General features: G+C 37.1%; 1 protein-coding gene across 1 annotated transcript in view; it reads right to left on the minus strand.

Annotated features, from left to right (window-relative positions):
• Positions 1 to 27,725, minus strand: part of opcml (opioid binding protein/cell adhesion molecule-like) — a 384,261-nt gene that overhangs the window by 31,865 nt on the left and 324,671 nt on the right. The window contains exon 4 of the mRNA XM_061963274.2: positions 3,550 to 3,687. Within this exon, the coding sequence (XP_061819258.1) occupies positions 3,550 to 3,687 (138 nt within the window). The remainder of the gene's footprint in view (positions 1 to 3,549; positions 3,688 to 27,725) is intronic.

The following is a 27,725-nucleotide window of genomic DNA, read 5'->3' on the forward strand; positions in this document are numbered from 1 at the left end:
GTTTGATTTCTTTGCTTAATCCATTCCATAATTTCATTACACATACTGATATACTGAAGGTCTTAAGTGTTGCACATGCGTACAAATGTTTTAAATAACATTTTTCTTCAAGATTATATTTCTCCTCTTTTGTTGAAAAGAATGGTTGTACAAACGTTTGTATATTCTTGGGTAGCAGGTTTCAGTTTGCTTTGTGTATAATTTTAGCTGTTTGCAAATTCACTATGTCGTGGAATTTTCAGTATTTTTGATGCAATAAATTTAGATAAGAAAGCATTTTTATTTGTGACTGCACGTTGTAAACACAAGTATAGTTACGTAGTCGTTTGTACATAGAGTAGTAGTAGTTTATTTATGCTGAATACTAACTTATTATCATGTACCGTTAGTAAAGAATACGTTTGGTTCAATCACTTCCTGTCTGTGTGCACTACATTGACAAGTCTGCACTGCTGCCAATCAGTGTGGTACAGCACGCGGTGATAGAAAAGACCAATTCATCTTTTTTTGCCCCTCGTCTGCCCCTGACCACCTTAGTTTCTAGCGATGCACCATTGGCTTAGATTGCACCCCTTGCGTATAATAGTGCTCCCCAACCCCAATGGATCCTGGGGCCGTACACACAACACGTGGTCTGCGCATTGGGTGGGGCTGCCCTGCCGCATAGACTGAGAACCTCAGTCAAGAGGGGTGCCAGCTGCCAATTGATGCCCCTGCACAACCTGGAGCTCAATGTTAAAGCCCTTCTGCCGCAGATGCGGTCTTTTGGTTGTTGCACTGCCTAATGTGAGTCGATGATTGGCCTGTGTCTTTAAAGACAAGGCCGTTGAATACCAGAGCAGAGCAAGTGGTTTTTTTTTGGCATCTACCACTTGACTTGTTTTGTCCTATTACCCTCAGGATTTTCAGAGAAATGTAAAATCTTTGTTTTACTGTGTCCAACCTGGACAGCAGGGGCACACTGCAAAAAGCCATTGGTTGTGCAGTTTAATAAGTCTGCTTCTTCAAAGTGAGAGAGTGTCGTAAGTGAGAGACCATTTTTGACAAAAAGTTACACGAAAGACAGATTTGAGAGCAGATCTAGACAGATTGAGGCTATAGTCTCAAATATGAACAGCTTGTTGCATAATTGCTAGAGATGGGATGGTTTATAGAAAAAAAACAATCCGGTTCGGAGCGTGTGTTGTTCTGATCTTGGGTGCAGATGGCACTAGGGACGTGTCCCCCTCAGATTCATTGTGATACAGATTACGTAGTCTCCACACTTTTCCTATATAAAATGACAAACATCCTTCTAAGTAGATATTAATTAATATTAAACAAGCTGTGTTGGGAAAACTTACTAAACAGAGGATTATTGTTCTGTTTAGTGTTGTAACAATACCAATATTTTGGTACAGGTACTAAAATGATTTCGATACTTTTCGGTACTTTTCTAAATAAAAGGGACCACAAAAAATTTTCATTATTGGCTTTATTTTAACAAAAAATCTCAGGGTACATTAAACATATGTTTATTATTGCAGTTAAGTCCTTAAATAAAATAGTGAACATACTCGACAACTTGTCTTTTAGTAGTAAGTAAAAAAAACAAAGGCTCCTAATTAGTCTGCTGATATATGCAGTAACATATTGTGTCATTTATCATTCTATTATTTTGTCAACATTATTAAGGACAAGTGTTAGAAAATGTATTATTAATCTACTTGTTCATTTACTGTTAATAGCTGCTTAATTTCTCTTTTAACATGTTCTGTCTACACTTCTGTTAAAATGTAATAATCACTTATTCTTCTGTTGTTTGATACTTTACATTAGTTTTGGATGAGACCACAAATTTAGGTATCGATTCGATACCAAGTAGTTACAGGATCATACATTGGTCATATTCAAAGTCCGTTTCCATATGAGTTGGGAAATTGTGTTAGATATAAATATAAACGGAATACAATGATTTGCAAATCCTTTTCAACCCATATTCAGTTGAATATGCTACAAAGACAACATATTGATGTTCAAACTGATAAACATTTTTTTTTTTGCAAATAATCATTAACTTTAGAATTTGATGCCAGTAACACGTGACAAAGAAGTTGGGAAAGGTGGCAATAAATACTGACAAAGTTTAGGAATGCTCATCAAACACTTTTTTGGAACATCCCACAGGTGAGCAGGCAAATTGGGAACAGGTGGGTGCCATGATTAGGTATAAAAGTAGATTCCATAAAATGCTCAGTCATTCACAAACAAGGATGGGGCGAGGGTCACCACTTTGTCAACAAATGCGTGAGCAAATTGTTGAACAGTTTAAGAAAAACCTTTCTCAACCAGCTATTGCAAGGAATTTAGGGATTTCACCATCTACGGTCCGTAATATCATCAAAGGGTTCAGAGAATCTGGAGAAATCACTGCACGTAAGCAGCTAAGCCCGTGACCTTCGATCCCTCAGGCTGTACTGCATCAACAAGCGACATCAGTGTGTAAATGATATCACCACATGGGCTCAGGAACACTTCAGAAACCCACTGTCAGTAACTACAGTTGGTCGCTACATCTGTAAGTGCAAGTTAAAACTCTCCTATGCAAGAAAAAAAAAAAAAAAATTTATGAGTTTGAACATGAAATATCTTGTCTTTGTAGTGCATTCAATTGAATATGGGTTAAAAAAGAATTGCAAATCATTGTATTCCGTTTATATTTACATCTAACACAATTTTCCTACTCATAAGGAGGTTTGTATTTCCTGAGTTTATAAACATAATATGAATTTGAAAAAAAACAAAGAAGATGTTGTGGTGCCAAAAAATATCGGCGTAATCATAGTAGTATCGACTAGATACGTGCCTGTACTTGATCTCCTTACAGTGGATGTTAGGTGTAGATCCACCAATGGCGTTTGTTTACATTTTGATGACGGTGAGCTACGGTGTGTAGTGAAGCATGTTTAGCTATTCCTCGTCCTGAAGGGATGATACTTGGCGGATGGACGTTAGCCGCTAGCTAGCCAGCCATGTCTTAAAGCACCACTTCCTGAGGGCGTTTCAGTGTTATAACTTCACCTTTATCATCAGTTTTTAAGCCAAAATGCGTCCGTTCTCCCTTTTCTGTCTACACACTGTGTCTGCTTGTAAGTACTTTGTGATTGTGTGCCACCGAACATGCTCGTCTACTCGTAAAACCAGCAATGTCATGACGTGGGTTGCAGGACCGGTACATTTCAAAGACAGTATAGTACCGAAAATGATTCATTAGTATCGCGGTACTTTACTAATACCGGTATACCGTACAACCCTAGTTCTGTTGTTTAGATTTATTTACATTGCAGCGTTTGCGTTTGTCTCTTACTTTTATTCATTTGTTGTTGTTTTTTAATTGTCCACCCACAATCTGTTACCAATCCTCTATTGCAAGAATTCAAATCCTGTAATTTTTTCTATTCTTAGGATTTTGCTCAGGAGTGTATACACACTTTGTGTAAGTCATCATATCATACTCAATGCAATTGTATCAAAAACAATCAAAAAGTCAAAACATTGAGTAAACCTTACAGTTGACGGTGACCTGCACTGTCCTGATGTCAGGGGATGATATGTCATTCGAGGCAATGCACTCATACGATCCAGACTGCTCTTTGGTAATGGCTGTCAACTCCAGGTGTTCTCCTTCTGTTACAAATTTATGCGTGCCTGCAAAATAGAAAGAAACAAGGATGCATGCATCAGAAATGTAACTGATGTTGATAGAGGATTTAACTTAGCGTGCATTAAAATAGACATGATGTGTGAAGAAGAGACATATTGGCAAGCAATACTTGTTTGATAATGAGTCAGTTTATTTCACCAGCATTTATCTACCCATCCATATTTTTATCCCACATACAAAGAAATGTGCCAGGGCGAGCTATGTGACTCAATAAACAGCCAATGAGACGTTATTGTTTCCTCATAATAAACTTGCATCGAAGTAACCACTCTAGTTCAAGACAAAATAACCACATATATAACAAAACATTGATAAATATAACACACAATTCAACTTACAAGTCTACATACACTCACAGTAGAGTCACTCCAGGTATATGCCTAGACTGTGCTGCATAACTGGTTACGGCATTTCTGTGGATGTCCCACGAGACGGGAGCGACTGCTGAAGTGTTCATGTGTTTCAGCAAATCCCACGGGGTTGTACAGTAATGCTGCAGCTACAATTTCGTGATTTAATTGTTTTACAGAGTTACAGGGAACTATTTGTGCAAGACTGCATTCCTGTGCTACGTCAGAGATAAATCAAACGTAGACAAAGCTGTCTGGGTATTGGGACCTGCTCATTTGAAAGTTCTGTGTGATTCTGGCAAAGTAGGTTTGGTGAGAATAAGAGTATGTGTAATAATGTCTTCAGATCAGCAAGGGTTGTGTTGTTTTCATGCTGTTTCAATTATGCCCTCAGAATTCTTAACATCAATTATTTTACATGCCATCTGGAGAGAATCAGAGCTATCTAATTATTGTAGAATACCAGTTCATTTTAATTATTAATGAAGTCTTATAGTCTCAAACGGTTGCTGCAAAACAAGATCAAATGCTGCTGAAAACAAGCCATTCGTTTGAATTTCTGTTACCCCCATCTACAGGTACAGCCGGACAATAATTATGCACTTAATCAATAGTTCAAAGGGAGCATACATTGATCAGACCTCAACTATTTAACCATCTTGTGTCAGATAAAAACAATTTGTGTTTTATGAAAAATATCGTTTCTGTATATTAATGTCATCTACAATACACAAAGACCCATTGCACACACACACAGGTAGATTAGACATGGACTGAATGTCTTAATCTGTACCGAGGATGTCGTTGTGGCTTGTGCAGCCCTTTGAGACACTTGTGATTTAGGGCTATATAAATAAACATTGATTGATTGATTGATTGATTGAATCCATGGTACAGTGACAGGGAGTCAGGATAGCATTTGTCCAAAATGTAATCATAATTTCCTTTAATATGTTTGATCCACAAAGGGACTGGAACCCCCCACCACGCCAAAACCACGCACACACATATAAATAAGAATGTGTTGCTCTGAAAGTTGAAGACAATTAGGTTGACATATCATTTAAAACAACAAATTAGTGTATTTATACAGTCTTCATGTTCCAAGCAGGAATCTTACTGATTTTGAATGATAACCATTTCCTCATAGTGAGGCTTCAAGCCAATTGTTCATTACTATTTATTAGAATGATGTACGTTTAAACTCCAAAAAGTCAGCTTGAGTGGATTTTGTCAAATCAATGCCTTTTGGTTCAGTAGTGGAGTAGTGGATTTAGGTTGTGTACATTAATTAGAATTGTCCCAATCTGGTATTGATATCGGACCGATATCAGCAAAAAAAACAACTAAACAAGTATCGGATGATATATAACATCTGAGACAAGCAGTCCGGTAAAGCTTGAGTTAACATAGGAATTTCCTCCAATAAGCACACATGGTAGGTCTTGTCTTGTATTTTAGTGAAGTCATTAAGAAAAAGGTAAACATGGATGGCTATCAGCTACTAGGAGCTGGCAGCTACACACACAAGCTAGACATTATTAAGTGACAATTGAATAATTTGCCATCTAAAACATCACATTTGTTAATATAAACAAGTATCTAATAATTTTAGTTGCATAGTACTTACACATAAAGTCTCTAAGGCAGAAGCGTCTTAGAAGGCATCCAGTAACAAATGTGTCCACATCATTCAACTTACTGCAACATAAGCTTAACTTACTGAATTGTGACCAGTAAGTGTAGCCAAAAAAAACTAATTACAACTCGACTTGAACTTAAAAACAGCATAAGTATATAAACAAAACCAAACATTTTCTTTCTTCGGTGTCCTGAGCTGAAATGAGTAGTTGATCCCATACCAACAGCAATAATTCTATACACTCATTAAATTAGAACAATCTTATCATGTCTCTTTGGCAAGAAGCCTGGGGGGAAAGAGATCACTGATGACACAGTATTTGAAATGAGTGGACGATAATAATTGGCTCTGGAACTTTGCGCAAGATCTCACCTTATGAGGTAAGGATCGTTCTGAAAAAACGGACGTATTTTTCCAGCCACTTTTACACTGCAGGAACCTCAGCTCGGAAATAGGAATTATACCCCATAACTATAAAATGCCCGTTTGGACCGTTTCAGGCAGACGTGAGTTCCCTGACTGAATTGTCCTAAATGGTTGTGTGGTGCATCGCTGGTCTCACTGTGTTCTTCTCCAGTACGCCATATCCCATCAGACATCGCACATACCAGGATCTTGGTATGTCCGCCTACCACAGGAGGGAGCTGTTGCTACAATACACCCTCATCTTGTGAACGCTTGACACATAGATCATCAATATTTAGGGGTCATGGCTAATGGAAGGCTGAATGGGGCATGATAACCACTGGCAACATGGCCTCTCCTCCTATGTGCACCTGACCCCAAAGCACAAACCCTTACTGTTTTAACAAGGTCTAAATCACCCGCATGGGCGCAAATGGTACTGGGCACGGTGGGGACATGTCCCTCTCTAATTACAAATTAATATCTGGTCTAAAAAGAAAAACAATATACAAATTGGAATTTTGTTCACTGAAAAAAATGCCCTTCTTTAAAAGAAACAAATTAATACAAGTTATTGTTGCTCGTAATGAGTAAAAAAAAAGTCTACCAATAGAACAAGTCAAAACTGTCTCGGTAAGATTTCTTGAAATAACACATTAAATTTAAGCTTTAAAAGAATAAACAATTATCTTGAAATTAGCAATTACAACTTATTATTAGCTATAATTGCTAGTATTTGAAGTTTTTATTCAAACGAGTGTAGTTATTGAATCTGTTTAGCTGATTGGATAGCGAGCCTCGCAGCCAGTGGGTCCATGGCGATGACTTCTGTTTTGTTTGATCAGTCGTTTTACTACCGTGTTACAGACACCGTTTGGAAAACAATTACGGTATGTAAATACAAATCTTTCTGTGTAAATAAGTCATTTCACAACATATTAATCTGCGGTTCATAGTGTGGTGTGGCTAATGAATAGAAAATATAGTTTTCTTCTTCAATTTAGTGGGTGTGGCTTATATGCTGCGCTCTATAGTCCGGAAAACACGGCAGATAAAACGCTGATGGAGATTTTTGTATGTTTTTAGACCGCTTTTATAGGCGGAATAGAGTGAATCCCATTAGCTCCATTGCTAGTTGACTTTTGCTAGTAATGATGACTGCAAAACACAGTTTCCACAGACTCCCATAGGCTCCATTGTTAGCCGACTTTTGCTAGCATTAAAAAAATAAATAAACGTATGCGCTTGTCTCAAATAAAGATTGTGAATGATAGGAAAAATTCTAAAAAAAAAGACCTATCAAATTATTTCACTTTTTACAATTTTATTTGTTACGTTTGTTTGTCTAGAATCCGAAAATGCAGAGATGGCAGGCATAGCGTAGGTAAACATGTATTTAATGTCAAAATACAAAGGACCAGTGCAGCAGGGAAGTGTACAGGAAGCAAACAAAAAAAACAAAACAAGAATGCACGAAAGCAAAACAAGTAACTAGCATGTAAAACATCCTGATTGGCAACTATGAACATGTGTGTCCTGATTGCCAATCAGGGACAGGTGAGAAAGTCAGTGCCCAGACAGGAGAAATACCCAACAATAGTAGCCTTGAGTTTGTTCCACCGTAGGTTACAGTATTCACTTTGATCAGTCGTTTTACTACCGTGTTACAGACACCGTTTGGAAAACAATTACGGTATGTAAATACAAATCTTTCTGTGTTAACAAGTCATTTCACAACATATTAATCTGCGGTTTATAGTGTGGTGTGGCTAATGAATAGAAAAATATTGTTTTCTTCTTCAATTTAGTGGGTGTGGCTTATTTGCTGCGCTCTATAGTCCGGAAAACACCGTAGATAAAACGCTGATGGAGATTTTTGTATGTTTTTTAGACCGCTTTTATAGGCGGAATAGAGTGAATCCCATTGGCTCCATTGTTAGTTGACTTTTGCTAGTAATGATGACTGCAAAACACAGTTTCCACAGACTCCCATAGGCTCCATTGTTAGCCGACTTTTGCTAGCATTAAAAAAAAAAGAAAAACGTATGCGCTTGTTTCAAATAAAGATTGTGAATGATGGGAACAATTTAAAAAAAATTTATTTGTTACGTTTGTTTGTCTAGAATCCCAAAATGCAGAGATGGCAGGCATGGCGTAGGTAAACATGTATTTAATGTCAAAACACAAAGGACTAGTGCAGCAGGGAAGTGTACAGGAAGCAAACAAAAAAAAAACCCAATAATGTACGAAAGCAAAACAAGTAACTAGCATGTAAAACATCCTGATTGGCAACTATGAACATATGTGTTCCTATTGCCAATCAGGGACAGGTGAGAAAGTCAGTGCCCAGACAGGAGAAATACCCAACAATAGTAGCCTTGATTTTGTTCCACCGTAGGTTACAGTATTCACCTGTAGCCCGGAGGATCCTTTAAGCGTCATTGCTATGGCCATCGCCGGGCCACAACAACATAGCCACAATATGGAAATACTTGGATAATTATTTTAGGTTAGAACTGGGCTTCAATATGCTGAAAACATGAGCTTATTGTTATGCCAACATCTTAGTCAACTTGACAGTCGCAGCTACAACTATTAGCTGTGTTGTTAGCATTCAGCGCTAGCAATGCTCAAGCCTAAAAGCTGTGGTATAAATGTCGAAGATGAGGTACATCGTGAATCAACAAGGGTTATGTCCACTTTGCCTCGACAGCTGCTGATTGCTGATATCTGATAGCAGTCCTGTGATCCCGAAGTGCTCTTGCGAGATTGATGCTCTATGTTTTGCTGTTGTCTTTTGATATCGCTCATTTCAAAGTCTCACCAATGTGGAGAAGTGTTATTGGTGAAGTAGGAATCAAAGATGAAGTTCCATCAAAAAGCTGTTCTGCCAAAAGTTGGTCAACTTGATTCTCACCTGTACAGATGCAGTAGCACCAAGATTAGTATATGTGGTGTTGTTAGCATTGTTCACAGAAGTCTTGCTTGGGGATATTTCTATGGATCGGCAAAACACAATAATAGAAAAAAGGCCGGTACTGCAATGTAAATGTTTTGTTTTTTTGCAATCCACCATGTAGAAATTTGAAAGGTGATATAACAAGGAGCGACTATATACTCATTTCAGTTTTTCATTTTCTGACTTTTGAACTGTATGTAAAATCTGCACTGCAACCACAGAAGTTCCCCTTTGTGGGATGGATAAAGTCTATTCTGTCCCTTCTTTTATTTGTGTGTGAAATTAGCAGAGGCGTATAACTGACATGGTTGGATCCAGAAAGAAGGCGGGTTATATGTTTGTGGCATGGTGGAATGCGAGCGCCCTCTGGAAAGCCACCGAGTCATGTGATACAGTAGCAATAATTATATGTTATAGTCTCATTATAGCGGATTTACCCTGCAAAGGTCAACAGGCCCAATAAAGGTATAGTTATTTCTACAGCCATCATCAATCCTCATCATGTTGATGGTGAACACAAAGCACTTGTACTTTTAGGATTTCTCCGGTATAGCATTCTGACTAATGTATTTTTACAGGAATATACGCTGTATTGTTTTTCCAAGATTATTTATCAAGACTGTGAATATAAGCTTGATTGCCATGCTCATAGCCATTATACTTCAGTGGCACTGGCTTGTCTGGTGCACAGTCATCACTCAAACCTATTTTCTGGCATTACAATGGCCCAAAACATACGGAATGGCAAAAGCAACAAAAGTAGCGACTCTAGAACCTAGCACCTCAATCCCCCGGCAAAAAAAACATTTTTTTGAAGGATGCTAAAACTATAGTTCCCCAACAACATTTTTTAAAAACTTCAAAGTGGAGGAATAATGGATTTTAAAAAGAACTAAAAAGGTATCCAAGATACAATTAAACTATATTAAATTGCAAACTAAAATGTATCGTTGGCCTATAAACATACAAATAAAAATCCAGGATAATTACACTGCTCTACAGGAATTTCAGTTAGTTGCCAGGTTACTGGCAAACATTTTTTGTCTGTTACCATGGTATCCATTAAGATGAACAAAATGGGTGACTGCACTTAATGGAAGGCTAACACTAAAACACATTTTTTTAAAAACCTGACTTGATGTCAATGAAGGATTTTTGTTTTGTGATATAACAAACAAACCGCCTTTTGTTTCGAATACACATTTTCGTCCAAAAATGTTCGCCCTGCATTCTGAGGGTGCATTCATAACACGCACCTGTGCCGTGGTTTTGTCCAGCCCATTTGGCAAGTGTGCTCTGTAGGGATGGATACTTTTGATTCGACAAAGTACTAATTCACCATACTTGGTAGTCGATACTGGTACTCAATAGCACCGTTTTTGGGTACTTTTAAGTGTATTAATGTGTTAATAAATGTACATTTTTCAATAATAAAATCTCTCAGTTCTTTGTATTTCACATTTAACAATGCGCTGACAATGATATCTGCTCTGTACATTTGTTATATCTTGTTTTCTTACACTTCTGATTCTCATTTGCAAGTTGTATTAATATACTTTGCATGCAGTTGCAATTCCAAGATGTTAGATGGCAATAATGTATAAACGACAGCCACGAAGCCAGGGAGTAGACTCTCCCATTAGGTTGAATGTGCCAGTATTTTCTTTTGTTGAGCCCTACAAAGTGTTTGTACATTAAGTACTGCATTGTATTTAGTACACACCATCTATTTGATTTTAACGGGAATCTATTTTTGATTACCACATTTGAAGGTGTTGAAATCTCCATGTAAAATTGCTAGTGTTAATCAGTAACATGTATATCCCCCACCGAGTAATCGAGCCGGTGGCGAGTCTGCAATCGGACATGATGTCACACAAAAAAAATAGATAATATAAAACACAAAATTACTACACTGCAAAAACTGAAATCTAAGTAAGATTAAATATCTCAAATAAGGGTGATATTTGCTTATTTTCTGTCTGATAAGATAATTCTTCTCACTAAGCAGATTTTATGTTAGTCTTTTACTTGTTTTAAGGGCTTTGGTCCTAAATGATCTCAGTAAGATATTACAGCTTGTAGCTGAGATTTTATGACCTATATTGAGTAATACATGCTTGAAACTAGAATATCAACTGTTGCAAAGCTGTGTCATCAACACTCACAAGTATATTACTTTTTTAAAGTAATAATTTCTTATTTCAAGCAAGAAAAAAAAACCCATGACTTTGACACAATTGTGTCTCATATTAAAACAGATGACAGCTAAATGGACTCTGCTGTTTTATTTTCAATGAAACAATAGAAAATACGTACTCATACAGTATTGCAGTTGTTATTAGTGAGAATATATTTTTGGGTTCATTGAGGTTAGCTAATTTTACTTGTTTTGGAAAGTCTTGACAACTTTTCTTGTTCTATTGGCAGATAATTTTGCTTAGTTTAAATAAAATACCCCTAATTTTTGTATTTTTTTTTGTTCTTATTTTTGAACACTGACTTTTTGCAGTGTAATTTTCCATTATACTGCATTAGAAAAAGTATTTTCCGTTCAATCATTTAAAAAACATTTTCTTAAAGGGCTTATTATGACCTATTATGCAAAACCAACTTTTCTTACCTACTGGTACCTGTTTTTGTCTATTTGGGATCTGCATAAGTCCCAAAAATGTGAAATCCAACCATGGAAGCATGGTGGAGATATTTATAAAACAATCTTGCCTTCCTTCATACTTCCTCCAAACGAGCCGTTTGGAATTTGCACAACTTGTGACTTGTTTTCCAACATGTGACGTACAGCGGATAGCTCCATGTATAGTAAGTAGAGGTTTACTCGAAGAGCTTTGCGCAAATCTACCATTGTAGGCCGACATTGTAGTCAAGAAACACCTTCTTTTTCTCTATCATCTTGTTGTGGCGCAGACTGGCTCGACATGCACATGCATCCTCCGCTGTTGCCATTTCTGATAAAAAAGTAGTGTATTGTTCCTACTTATATCTGTCAGTAGACTAGATATGGAAGCGCTACAAACCACAACATGGCTGACGGGGATAAGACGCAGTCGAAGTGGAGACACGTAAATAAACTGTTTGAAGATGGTCTGTAGAACAAAATCAATGCTAAATTTTGACCAAATAACCACCATTACATGTCATGTAGACCAGTGGTCCCCAACCTTTTTGTAGCTGCGGACCGGTCAACGCTTGAAAATTTGTCCCACGGAACGGGGGGTTGTCGTATGATATTTTTTAAATTTTTTGTCATAAAGAAATACAATCATGTGTGCTTACGGACTGTATCGCTGCAGACTGTATTGATCTATATTGATATATAATGTAGGAACCAGAAATATTAATAACAGAAAGAACCACCGGCCCGGTGGTTGGGGACCACTGATGTAGACCACAAGGAAGTGTTTCAAATATAGAATAAAATCATATTATGGCCTCTTTAAGTCAAAATCCATACATTTGCATGTTAATATAGGGCAGAAACCTGATATGCGAACTCCGAGTCTGCCACCGCTAGCCTTTCCTGCTTGTTAATGCGCATGTGAGCTTATTTGTTTAAGTGGACTGCGCTCAGTCTTGAGTAGACTGGGTGAATGTCGAACGGAAACTAGACGAGGCAGTGGCGAAACATAGACAAACACCAGACTCCTCGCAGATTGGCCGGCTAATACGTCATACTGTCCGCCATCGACAGTTATTAGTCAAGACTTTTAAAGAATACTATATCACTTTACTGTACAACTTGTGTAAATGAATAGTTCTGCATATTTTATGTCATGAACTACTATATGCAATAGTGTCATCATTTAAAAAATAGAAATACATGACTGTTGTCTGTCTATCTGTGTTGACCCTGCGATGAGGTGGCGACTTGTCCAGGTTGTACCCCGCCTTCCGCCCGAATGCAGCTGAGATAGGCTCCAGCACCCCCCGCAACCTCGGAAGGGACAAGCGGTAGAAAATGGATGGATGGATGGATTTCCTCTCCATGATTGCTACAATACAGTAGGTATCGATAAATATAAATCTATGCAAACTATTTGTTATGATTGCACATGACAGTTGTTATTGGTTTCCTGTATCTGGTATTATTACCTGTCCACCACTCTTGTTTTTTTGTATCACTTTCTACTTGCACCACTCCTGTGGTCTGAGTTGTGGCTCCCTCACCAGGATGCTTCTGATGATTATTTGTTTTGCTTTGCGCTTCCTATGCCTGTTTTCCCTCAGTGCACTTCAATGCTGCTTATCATTTTCTTTTGTTTTACCTGCGTTTCCCTAAAAAAAATTGGCTTATTTCCTGTACTTGCCTGCTGTCTCTGCATCCCGAGGTCCAGAAAAAACACCAGCCTGTAACACTATGATTCCTAACAGTCACAAAAATGCTGCAATTTTGTCACAAAACACTTTGAAAAGCACTTTGGAAAGCACTTTGAAAGGTCTTGCCTGGATGTCTATGGTGGCGAGTATTTTCTCTCGGATTTTGTTACGTAAGCAAGCTTAAAAGTGTGCCCAGCAGTTTTGCATGAGTATACACACTGCAAAAACTGAAATCTAAGTAAGATTAAATATCTCAAATAAGGGTGATTTTTGCTTATTTTCTGTCTGATAAGATAATTCTTCTCACTAAGCAGATTTTATGTTAGTGTTTGACTTGTTTTAAGGGTTTTGGTCCTAAATGATCTCAGTAAGCTATTACAGTTTGTTGCTGAGATTTGATGACCTATATTGAGTAAAACATGCTTGAAACTAGAATATCAAATGTTGCAAAGCTGTGTCATTAACACTCACAAGTATAAAACTACTTTTTTAAAGAACTAATTTCTTACTTCAAGCATGAAAAAAAAATCATGATGCCGAGCGCATATCATTATGTGAAGATAATGGCACTAGCATTTACTTAATTTAAGAATATTTTTCAACGTATTGAGCAAAAAGGTCTCTTTTTTTTCTACCAAGAAAATTGCACTTGTTATTAGTGAGGATATACTTATTTTAAGGTATTTTTGGGTTCATTGAGTTTAGCTAATTTTACTTGTTTTGGAAAGTCTTGACAAGCCGAATTTTCTTGTTCAATTGGCAGATAATTTTGCTTAGTTCAAATAAAATACCCCAAATGTTAGGGTTTTTTTTTCTTGTTTTTGAACACTGACTTTTTGCAGTGCAGTGTATGTAGAGTATTCCATAATATCTATAATATTTGCAGAAATATTTATTACAACATGACTTTGTAATTTCTACACTGTGGAATCTACAGATTGTGTAATGTACAGTATGTGTGTGGTACTCTGATGTCTGTGAGTTAGCAGGTCGCTCTTTTTAAAAGGCATCAATGCCTCACCTGGCGTGAAGGTCACCGCATGTTACTGGCCCATACGAGCCAGTGAATTTCACGCATGGATGCTGGATGAGTCAACAGATAAAGCTGGCCTGGCACATGTCCTGGTGTATGTCCAGGAGATTCATGAAGGGACAATGTACTTTAAAGATTTGTTGTTGTTTTTTAAATAATGTGCTGTTGTTGCCAACTAAAAATGCCAGAAATTATATTCAAAATATAAATGAAACAGGTGAGAATTCAGACTTTCAAAAAAAAAAAAAAGTGCCTTTAATTTGTTACATAAAAAAACGTTGACGTATTTAAAGCTAGCGCGACATGACAAGCCATGCTGACGACAGTCAAAAGCTCCGTTGAGAGTTCACACTATGTTCAGCGGTCCTTGAACGCACCATGGTGGTGTGAAACTTATGCATGTCTTTCTTTGATTCTGTTCATGTATTTTCCCCCTTTTTTTTGTTCATCGTGTTCTTGTTCCCATATGCTGATGCTCTGTCTGAATACATAAAAAGTGAAGTAGAATGACTCGATTACTCAAAAAAAGATTTTTTAAATTATGTCAGACAAAAGTGTAGTAGAGTATGTTTTAATCTTACTGTTTTTACTGAACTGCGTTTGAAAATCAAAATATTGTTCTGAATACTAGTAACATTCGACTGTAGCCTCGTTCCCAGACATTACAAAAACATTTTTTTACAGTGTGCAGTATATTTTCAGCTTGATTTGAGTTCAGATTTTATTGAATGAATACATTATTTAATAAACATACAGTAAGTTGAATATAGACATTATGTTCTCTCATTCATCTTTCTGTTAGTACAATACAGTAAAAAAGTAATATTTCGGATAAGGAATGTAACAATAATCCGATAACCGATAAAACTCCCGACGGTTAGTATTACCGTGATTGATAACTGCACTTTGATAAACTTACGGACTGACTGGCTTTGACTTGTTAGCTTGATTACTAACATGAAAACAAGAGACATTAGCATCTCTCCCCAAAATATATTGCTCTCTGAGAAACTAAGACATTTAATCGTGCACAGTGAACCTACAAGCTGTGCTCTCTTACTCTCTCTCAGAGTGATCCATCTTTCCTCAGAGGAAAAGAGGCCGAGGTGTTGATACGATGCGTTAAAGGACAGCTGAACTAAGTAGGACACAACGCTCAGCAGAAATAATACATAACAGATTTTATTTGTTGTAAAGTGAATTATATTTATATAGCACTTTTCTCTAAAGACTCAAAGCGCTTTACATAGTGAAACCCATTATCTACATCTTTTAGCTACATTTAAACCAGTGTGGGTGAAGTGTCTTGCCCAAGGACACAATGGCGGTGACTAGAATGGCGAAAATGGAGATCAAACCCGAAACGTAGCTGGCATGGGCGCTCTACCGACTGAGCCAAGCAATATTTTAATCAAAATACTAAGACTAAAATACTATCAGTGAAGCATAAGAATCACAAAACATGCAAAATATTGTTTTTTTCAAACAGTGTGTCTATTTATTGTATTTATTTAAAGAAAATAACTTGGTCAAAAGATTTCAGTGTGTGCTTACGAACTTTTTGAGCACATTCAACAATACCACGAAAATATTGATATCCCTGATAACTCTGATCACAATAAACGTGACATAAAATGTTCATATCGTTACAGCCCTATTTCAGATAAACACTTGTTGCCATAAATTAATCATGATTTATTTGTAAACTGACAATCCTAGTTTTATATTGTGTTTACAGACACAGTGTCACGTGGGGGTCGCATGTTTATGCGGGGTCGTTCTCCCAGGATGCAGACGGACAACTCCGGACAAAGCGTGCAGGTAGGATATGATTTATTGTCCATAAATCATACACAGTCAATACAAACAGACAGAAAACAAACGAGACGCGTGCCGATCGCATGGGAAACGAAGGCGAGACTTAGCACAGGAATCAAAAAGCATAATCACCAGAATTCATCCAACGTAACTGTTGCTTGTGGCAAATAACGAAGCCAGACCGAGTGTTGGGCACAAAGTGAATAAATAACACTCTGATTAGTGCCCAGCAGCAGGTGAGCGTGCCGAACACTAATCAGAGGCAGGTGAAACCAATCAGTACCCATGGTAACCAAAACAAACCCAGGGGTGCGCAAAACAGGAACTATGGGAGTCCAAAACTAAACAGAACGTGACTAAACAAAACATGATCCGGGCAGCGGATCACAACACACAGGGCCTGATTTACTAAAGGAGTGCGTGTGCTAAAACGCGTGCAAACTGTCACGACTAGGACTTTGGAGTGATTGTTTTCCCGAGATGCAAGTGAACTTGGATCGGACATGGCTTGAAGGTGGGTACATGATTTATTTTAAACACTAACAAACTACAAAACAGAAGCAAACAAAAGGCGCGCACAATGGCGGAGGTAAAAAAAAAAACTTGGCGAATGAAAACAAAACTTGCACAAAGGCAGAAACTGTGAACATGAAATAAAAACACTTACTGTGGCATGGGACTGTGAACATGGCTTGATACGAGAGGATAGCAGGGTAAGAAAAGATAAGACACCAGGACGAACAACAGAAAATGAAAAGCTTAAATAACACAGACATGATTAACAACAGGTGCGTGACTCAAAACAGGTGCGTGACATGACAGGTGAAAACAATTGGGTTGCTATGGTGACAAACAAGAGTGCACAATGAGTCCACACGTGGAACAGGTGAAACTAATGGGTAATCATGGAAACAAGACAAGGGAGTGAAAAGCAGGAACTAAAAAGAGTCCAAAACCAAACAGCACATGGCCAAACAAAAACATGATCAACACAGACATGACACACAAACTTGACAACACACGCGAAGCTTATCGACTAAATGTGTGTAAAAGTGAGCAGAATAAGGAGTGCAATCCACGTAGCGTCTCTGTCTTCATTAATTATGAATTATTAATTAGAATGGACTTTATTATGACGATAAAGTCCATTCTATTCTAATATGCAAAATATGTTGATTGTCAGAATGGCCACAATCCTGGGAGGAGAACATTCAAATATAATTATTTAGCACATGGAGCCTGATTTACTAAACTAGAAAGTGATTGCCGCACCTAAATTAGCTTCTTTATTTAGCACGTCTGAAAAATATGTCCAAACTGACAGCTACACACACGATTGGAGGATCAGTGCCGTTGCAGAGACAGACGAGACTCCCCCGTCCTATGTGTGTGTCAACTTGACACACACACACATATTTGGACTGACATACATTTAATTTAATTGAGTGTTTTTTAATGGCATTCATTTTCACATAGAATATATATTAACATATCTCCAAAATGAAACAAAATTCTTGAAGTATGCATTTTTTTGAGTCTTGAGCACATAAGTGCAGCCTCTCTTCCATTAGTGCAACTTCATAGCACTAAAAATACAGGGGAAAAAATAAGAGGTGTCATTGTAGATGCACTGCATGTGTCCGACTGCTTCTAAGATGCCCATAAAAAGTGCTTCATGTCTCCTGCATGTTTAAAAACATAGCATAAGGCCACATGTAGGAGCATGATAACATGAGTGTGCAGTAAATGTTCGAGTGTCTCTGTGGTGATGCCCCATACTGTACATAGAAAAACAATTCTCATTTAAAGGGGAACTGTACTTTTTGGGGGCAAGTTTGCCTATCGTTCACAATCATTATGAGAGACAAAAACAGACTTTTTTCTTTTTTGAGGGGGCGGGGGTTAAAGATGATAAAAAACGCTTGCAAGATGCGGCTAATGGAAGTCACCATGGGAGCCTTAAAACAACTTTAAAACTCTCCATCGACGTTTTATATACACAATGAAAGTATATATATATATATATATATATATATATATATATATATATATATATATATATATATATATATATATATATAATGCAGCAACAGACATGTTCATAACAATTTGTAATATGTTCAATGTTAATGGTATTTTGGTCATTTTAAACAATATTGGAACTTTTTTCCTCAGCCAATTATCTCTGTTTCCATAGCAACGCACTTCCGACTTCTGGCAAGAACTGTGTGTTCCTACTTCCGGAAACAAACGCGTGTGTGTTTTCTAATCATGGCAGACTTGGTAACGGATAATGAAGATGACTATTTTTGGACAAATGAAGATCCGCAACCTTATCTTTTTGAAGCTGAATATACGGAGGATGAACTGCGGCTTATGGAATCGAGCACGGAGAAGAGGGTGCTGAAATAAATGGTGTGCTTATCCAAATTAACTGGAAATGTCTCCAGCTAGCTTGACCAAACAGACAACTGTCCATCGAGTAAGTTACACTTTAATATTGTTCATGATACATGCAGCAAGCACATCACCGCACAACTGCAGTACATATGCTGTCAAGCTAGCTGTGTACAAACAAAAGATAAAATGTGGGCTAATACTTTACAGATACTGTAATATGATTGTTCATATATTTCAGTCAGTACAGATTCGCAATGCATTGTGTATTACACACTCAGAAGCCAAGAAGCTGTTAAAGCAGTTGATAGCTTACCTCTTGCTGTAGCTACCTTACGGCTAATGCCATAGCATTAGCAAAACAGTTCCTCAGTGTTTGCTCTTACAATAACAATGTCGCTACAGCTTGGTTATTATACAGGTTCTGGAACGTAAATTAAGTATTGTTGGCGTTTTTTGAATGCATTTTTAACGTGATTTAGAGGCAGAATGGATTGCTCCCATTAGCTACATTGCTAGCCACCTAGAACTTGCAAAAAAAAACAAAATAAACTTGTGTCTTCTTGTCCCTCATAAGTGATAACATTTGGCAAAATCCCCCCAAAAAAAGTGCAGTTCCCGCTTTAAATAAGGTGGTCTGCACCAATTTTCAATTGAACACAAAGTCTTAGTAGATCACCCGCAACACGCCCACTAATACATGCAATTTTATTGTTTGTTTAGCCCGTGATATTTAGAATTTAGTAAATCAGGCCCCTAATCCTGTTTAAGTGTGGCTTTAGGCTAAAATATTTGAAGGGGTACGGGACTGTGAAATGATCGGGAAACCTTTGATTTACACCCTTCCGCCTTGCCAATGTCATGAGGAGAAATAGGATTAATATTCATAATACCGCTGACAACACACAGTTCTAGACTCCTGTCTCCTGATGACATAATGGACACATCTTTTTGAACTGCATCTTATATATCGGATCCTGGATGTCAGAAAACTTTTAACAACTTAACCAGGACAAACAATATGTTTTAGTCATCAGCACTGAGAGAAAACATACATTTTAACTACAGGCTTTTATAGACCCTTTCCCCTACTTCCACAATTTTAAAAAATCAGTGAAAAGAGATTTAACAGGTTGGACAAATTCATGAATAAAAGTGGAGCGCTTGGGAACAACTGATACGGATACAGAACAAAAAGCTCAAGATTGATGGCATTAATCAAAATAACGGAAGACATTACCAATGCAATAGATAGTCAACAGTGTGCAGCTGCAGTATTTATGGATCTAACAAATGCATTTCCCACAACTAACCATATCTTAATTAAGAAATCAGAACGGTATGGCATCAGAGGGTTGGTCTTCAACTGGATGGAAAAGGTACTTAACAGACAGGTAGCAATACGCGAAGCAAGACAACAGTGCTAAATATATCTTGTGGCCTACCTCAGGGATCAATTCTGGGACAAAAATTGTTCAATCTACAGTAGGGAAGGGATTCGTATGGCCCTATTCTTGGAAGTATTTCGCGTGAGAGGAATGGGGGGTAAATCATTTTGTAACGCAGTCTGCTGAAAATGCCACTCTACATAGTAACTGACGCTGTGGTCATAGCTGGAAATGCCACAAAATACATTTTAAGATATTCAACACTCTACTGCCATCTGGCGGCTAAAGTGGATAGTGCACACCCCAAATTTGTCACATTTCATGAGTCAGGTAAACAGAATACCCTTCCCACTGTATACATAAATGAAATTTGTAAACTTACAAAATATTTAAAGTTAGTATTTTTTTGCAAAGAATATGACAATGTTTTGTTCAGGAGAGGATACACAGAAGCTAACAGAAAAAACAAATTAACAGATTAAAAAGATGCTTTGACAAAAACAGACTCTCTTTGAATCTGGGTAACACTAAAATAATATTGTTCAGTAACAGTAGAAGAGGACAAACATACAAATAGACAGAGTTGACATTATAAGGGTAAAATAAACTAAATAGATGATACAATGAACTGGACATGTCACATAAGAATAAACAACATAAGGTGGCAATAAATATGTCAATAACGAATAAAGCAAAATATGGCCTGGACCAAAAATCTCTCAATGTATTCTACTGCTTGTTAGTGTTACCATATCTGAGTTATTGTGTAGAAATATGGGCAAATAACTACAAAAGTGAGCTTCATTCACTAACGGTGTTACAAAAAAGATCAATTAGAATAATAAATAAGCCTCACATTGGATAGAAACAACATAAAAACCCTTTAGTTATTGAATAAGAAATTCAATGTTACAGTGAAAGTTGCAAACAGCTAAAATTATGCACTAAGCAAACTATAACCTGCTACCCAAGAATGTACATTTCTTCTCAACAAAAGAGGAGAAATATAACCTTAGGGAAAAAAACTTAAAACATGTGTATGCACGTGCAACACTTAAGACCTTTAGCACATCAGTATATGAATCTAATGTATAGAATGGATTCAGCAAAAAAGTCAAACAAAGTACTAATATGATAGACTTTAAGAAACTGTTCAAACTCAAAGTGTTTACCAAGAATAATCGTGATAAACATATTGAACCTCCTCAAAAAATGAGACAATCCTATTCATCTTGTATTGTGAATGACAACTTATACAAAACTATTTATAGATGAGAACTTAACGTATTCATCTTTTTGACTAATTGTGTTACAAATTGAGCACAGGAAGTAAAAACAAGTGTTAAAAAATTGCTCTGAAACGGAGAAAGATTAAATAAGTTGTGAACTGAAGTGAAGTGAATTATATTTATATAGCGCTTTATCTCCAGAGACACAAAGCCCTTTACATAGTGAAACCCATTATTAATGTATTTTAGCTACATTTAAATCAGTGTGGGAGGCACTGGGAGAGAGGTGGGTGAAGTGTCTTGCCCAAGGACAAAACAGCCGTGACTTGGATGGTGGAAGCTGGAGACATACCTGAAACCCTCAAGTTGCTCGCGTGGCCATTGTCCCATTTGAGCCACGGCGCCAAAGAAGATCTGCATCTTACTACTCCTTTTCCCACATATTGAGAAACTGTAAATATGTGAGGTATCATAACCATTGTCTTTAACTCCCTCACTACAAGGGAAAACATGAGCATCATTTGACTCTGAGCTCGGTTTTATACCGCATTTTAAAATATTACAAAGGTTGTTTTTCTTAAATCTTAAAAAACACTCAAAAACTCAGCTGTACATGTCTTAACGAATAAGACATTACACGGCTTCTATAGAATCACTGCATTGACTCCCTGTCTGTTTCAGGATCATTTTTAAGGTTATTTTTCTGGTTTACCAATGTCTTAAATTGTCTTGGATCTTCTTATCTTTCAGATCTGTTTTTCCATTATGAACCCTTGCAGACCCCTCCGAGCTCCACTGGCACTGTTCTCCAATCTTTACTAAAGTCACGACCCACACTTGCAGAGCAATATTTTTCAGTAGCCACGGCCCGCGTCTACAGAACAGCTTCATGACCTCAGGGCTGCGGAGAACGTCAATTTCATAATGACAAGACCCATCTTTTTGATTAACCTTCTTTATTGGAAGTTATTTCTCAAGTGACAATGTAACCGTCCTTTGAAACAGTACCTCCAGATATCGGGTTTCCCCTCACCGCTAGTCTAGCCCACCCACAGGAAAACACTGCCAGTTACACATGTAGTCAAAATGTTTGCCCAACCTTTTTAATCCAGGTTGTATTAATTATTTATTATTTGTTGTTGTTTTTATTGTTTATAATTAAAATTGTATTTGGTTTTATCCGGTGCTGTTGTAGTACCGGTCCGTTGGGTGGTGTGTCCTGTGTCCTAGTGGCTGTGGGGCAAATTGGGGCATTATTTTTAACTCTGTAAAGCACTTTGTGTTGCATTTCAAATGTATGAAAAGTGTTTTATTAATAACATTTTATTAATTGATTTGATTAAAAGCTTTAAAATCCGTTTGACAAATATTAGCATGTAGCATTCTCTTCCTTTACCAACATAGCTAAACCGGAAAAGCTTTCAGAGAGCGCCGACCTCTGCCAAGCCCTACCTCCCAATATTGAAAAAGTCCTGAATCCAGATGGTTATCCGGATCTGCCCCAAAATGTAATCACTTGTTAATTATCCTATTTCTGCCCTTTCCTGACAAGTAGATACAAATCCGTCCATAACTTTTTGATTTATCCATAACGGGATGAAAGAAATGGAGTGAACTCTATTTAGTTTTCCACTGTCTTTGTCTCGACTTGTCCAGGGTGTACCCCGCCTACCGCCCGAATGCAGCTGAGATAGGCTCCAGCACCCCCCGCGACCCCTAATGGGATAAGCGGTAGACAATGGACGGATGGATGGCACTGTCTTTGTCTCTGTGGGTGGAGGCAGGGCAACGAACATGCACACACATACAGGGCTGTGAGCACTCTTTGAGAAAGAAAAAGGAAAACTGGCATAAAAAAAGAGGAACAATTACTGTAAATCGGCACAAAGTGCTGCCACGCACGCCCTGAAATAACATTTTAAAACGGAAGACTATACACTGTAAAAAAAAAAAAAAGTTGAGAAAACGTACATTTTCAAGGCAACATGATGCAACAAGAATTTTTCGTTTTCTCAACTCTCAAAGTTTGCTGGCCAGACACTGGTTTTGGTAGTTAAATATAGTGAAACCTTATTTCTGAGTCTGACTAAATTGAAAACTATAATTAGTCCAACAATTGCAAATCGTATTTTTTACAGTGTTCTTGCAATCGGGTGCTTTTCTACACTATATTTTACTTTACGATGTATTCTCATCCACCGACATCTTTTGGCTGTCTTTTTGACACTTACCGTATTTTCCGCACTATAAGGCGCACCGGATTATAAGGCGCACCTTCAATGAATGGCCTATTTTAAAACTTTGTTCATATATAAGGCGCACCGCATTATAAGGCGCACCGCATTAAAAGGCGCATAGAATAGACGCTACAGTAGAAGCTGGGGTTACGTTATGCATCCCGTAGTTGAGAGACCTGTTGTGGCTCAAAATTGGTCCATATATAAGGCGCACCGGATTATGAGGCACACTGTCAGCTTTTGAGAAAATTGGAGGCTTTTAGGTGCGCCTTATAGTGCGGAAAATACGGTACATGTCCCATGTAATGTACCACATAATTATTTTTTTTTTTTAAGTAGATAATTTACTAATATTATTATTATTGAAAATATAATGTCAAATTAAATAACATGCATGCAGATATTTATAATAGTATTTAATAATATTTAATAATGATATTTGATGATATTATATTTGAATATATTTGATGATATGATATTTGAATTTTGGTCACAATAACCCTAATATAAAATGTTCACACCATTGCATTCCTAAATGGACATGGTTACATAACCGCTTGGCAGAACAAGCTGAAAAGACAACAATCACCACCTCTTAGAGGCCTCTGGCCAACTTTAGAATTAGAGAGCGTGCAAAAATGGTGTGAAAAGTGGAGAATCCGTCTATTTAAGTGCATAAAAACAATTTCTGTGAACCCATTCCATTTTCGAGGTGTTACTGTAATAGAGGAAGAATAAAAGAGTCAAAAAATCACATTACAATTTTACAATAAAAAGTGACAAGAAACACTGAATAAAGTAAAGCATGTACTGGGAAAAAAGCGAGTATGGGGGGATTTTTCTGGTGTTACCAGATACAAATTATTTTGTGGCGGTATTGGAAAACAACATTTCATTTTTCAACCTATACAGTGCTGGCAAAACCGCTCAGTTAGGATAATGCATATTATTTGTTGTGGGTAACACACAAACCCTTTAATCCGGACAACACAAAGATTACAATTCACTGCTCTGGTACGAATGCAAACAACTTAAATCGTGCAGAAAGCAAACAACAACCTGGGCTGCATGATATTGGGGGAAAGACTGACACTGTGACTTTTTTGTTTTAATACTGGGAAATGAAAAAAATGTGGAATTTTCACCAGCTGACTTGAAGGGGAACTGCACTTTTTGGGAATTGTGTCTATCATTCACAATCCTTATGTGAGATAAGCACATATATGTCTCTTTTTTTATGCATTCTAACTTGTAAATGAATGAAAATAAAAGTCCGCTAACAATTTGCCTATGAAGCGCTCTAAACACGACCAAACACCTCCATCAACGCTTAAATACATGCTGTAAGTATGTAATGTACTAAGAGGCACGCAGGACGTTGTGCCCTTGAGCAAGACACTTCACTCTTGCTTCTGATGGGTCGTTGTTAGGGCCTTGCATGGCAGTTCCCGCCATCAGTGTGTGAATGTGTGTGTGAATGGGTGAATGTGGAAATAGTGTCAAAGCGCTTTGAGTACCTTGAAGGCAGAAAAGCGCTATACAAGTATAACCGACTTGCCATTAATAGTAATGTATTTTGCTCATTTCAAGCATACGGTAGCGTATTCATTTCATAGACACATCACAGCTTTCGCTTTTCCTTCAACAACAACTAATACTAATCTTGACAGACAACAAGCATGTAAAAAGAATCACTTCGGGCCTGATTTACTAAATATTGCATGTACGAAAACACGTGCAAACCTGATAGCACACGCAAAGCGGATGTACTAAACATTTGCAAAGTGAATTTGCCTCTCTGTCTTCAAAAATACACTAAATATATGCTGATCGCCCACAAACATAACTATAAAGCACACACAATGTGATATATTTTTAGCGAGCACTATTTTGCGTTTTATTTAGCACGTGCAAATTGACACAGAAGCACATGGCTGTAAGAAAAGAGGTGCACGCACTGCAAATAATCCTCCTTCTCACCTGTGTGTCAACATTTTGGACTGACAGAAATAAAAAAAATATTAAGACATATCGTCTATTTTCTTTCATTTCCATGTATAATTGTATTGCTGCTGGATGACTTATGGGGCTGTTTAAAACTAATTCAATTGATGCGTTTTGGTGTCTACTGTTTCTGTTGATGTCATTCGTTTTTTTCATTTAGGAAATATATTACTATAATGCACCTCCTATGTGAAAAAAACATATTCTTGCCTTCCAGGGGCACAAGTCCGCACACTGCAAAAAGTCAGTGTTCAAAAACAAGGATAAAAAATACAGAAATTAGGGGTATTTTACTTGAACTAAGCAACATTATCTGCCAATAGAACAAGAAAATTCGGCTTGTCAAGACTTTCCAAAACAAGTAAAATTAGCTAACCTCAATGAACCCCAAAATACATTAAAATAAGTATTTTCTCACTAATAACAAGTTCATTTTTCTTGATAGAAAAAACAAATATTAGACTTTTTTTCTCAATATGTTGAAAAATATTCTTAAATTAAGTAAATGCTAGTCCCATTATCTTGATATAATGATATGTGCTCGGCATTACATTTCTTGAAACCAGCAAACATATACTAAAAACTAGTTTATTTTTCTTAATGGAAAGGCAACAAGGCAACCGCTTGTTACTCTCGAGTCTCCTAGCCGCTCAGGCAAATCAAATGGTCTAAAAATGCATTTTCCCATCGATAACATGACATCATCGCGCCAAGTGCGTGCTCGTTCAGTCAATTGGTGCGCAAGGAATATACATATATGTATATATATATATATATATATATATATATATATATATATATATATATATATATATATATATAAATATATATATATATATATATATATATATATATTTACAGTCCGGCCCTGGCCAATTTTTTTTTTATTGTAATTTTGAAGAATTTATCTGGATGTGCATGAACTATTTCTGTTCAAAATTGTTTGAAATGTCATATTTAAAATATTTAAAAATTAACTGTCAGTTTACTGTACTGTGCCAACTGTACTACTATAAGAGTACATCTTTTCTATTGTTTCATTGAAAATAAAACAGCAAAGTCCATTTGGCTGTCATCTGTTTCAATTATGAGACACAATTGTGTCAAAGTCATGATTTTTTATTTCATGCTTGAAATAAGAAATTATTACTTAAAAAAAGTAGTTTTATACTCGTGAGTGTTGATGACACAGCTTTGCAACAGTTGATATTCTAGTTTCAAGCATGTTTTACTCAATATAGGTCATAAAATCTCAGCAACAAGCTGTAATATCTTACTGAGATCATTTAGGACCAAAACACTTAAAGGGGAACATTATCACAATTTCAGAAGGGTTAAAACCATTAAAAATCAGTTCCCAGTGGCTTATTTTATTTTTCGAAGTTTTTTTCAAAATTTTACCCATCACGCAATATCCCTAAAAAAAGCTTCAAAGTGCCTGATTTTAACTATCGTTATATACACCCGTCCATTTTCCTGTGACGTCACACAGTGATGCCAATACAAACAAACAGCAAGGTATAGCGACATTAGCTCGGATTCAGACTCGGATTTCAGCGGCTTAACACTGTCTGATAAGATAATTACTAACAACTATGAACTAGGTTTACAGCATATGAAATACATTTGGCAACAACATGCACTTTGAGAGTGCAGACAGCCCATTTCAGGCGCGCTAAGAACATATATTTTTCCACGATTTCAGCACTCAGGTTAACCATACCTGAATAGACACAAAATACTGCATTACACAAGACTACCCGAATGTACTCGAATGATTGAAAAAAATAAATGTTTTTAAGCTAAATTATTGGTAAACACAGTTTATGTATAATCATTTACGTAAAACCGCGAGTAATGAATAAAATTTTCATCAATTAATATATTCTGTAGACATACCCCCATCCGCTCTCTTTTCCTGAAAGCTGATCTGTCCAGTTTTGGAGTTGATGTCAGCAGACCAGGGAAGCTAGGGTCGATATTCTTCTCTTGATCATCTTCGGTGGCATAAGGGACGGTGTGAGCCAAGACATCCAGGGGGTTTAGCTCGCTCGTCTGCGGGAACAAACTGCTGCCATTGCTTGCCGTGCTACCGAGGTCCGTTGTCCCTGAATAGCTCACACACTCCGGCAGATTCAATGGGGGTCTGGCGGCAGATTTCTTTGACTTTATCGTTGGAAATGCATCTGCTTTGAGTGTCGCAGGATATCTACACATTCTTGCCA

This window comes from Nerophis lumbriciformis, linkage group LG09 (assembly GCF_033978685.3).
Source record: "Nerophis lumbriciformis linkage group LG09, RoL_Nlum_v2.1, whole genome shotgun sequence".
Classification (NCBI taxonomy): domain Eukaryota; kingdom Metazoa; phylum Chordata; class Actinopteri; order Syngnathiformes; family Syngnathidae; genus Nerophis; species Nerophis lumbriciformis.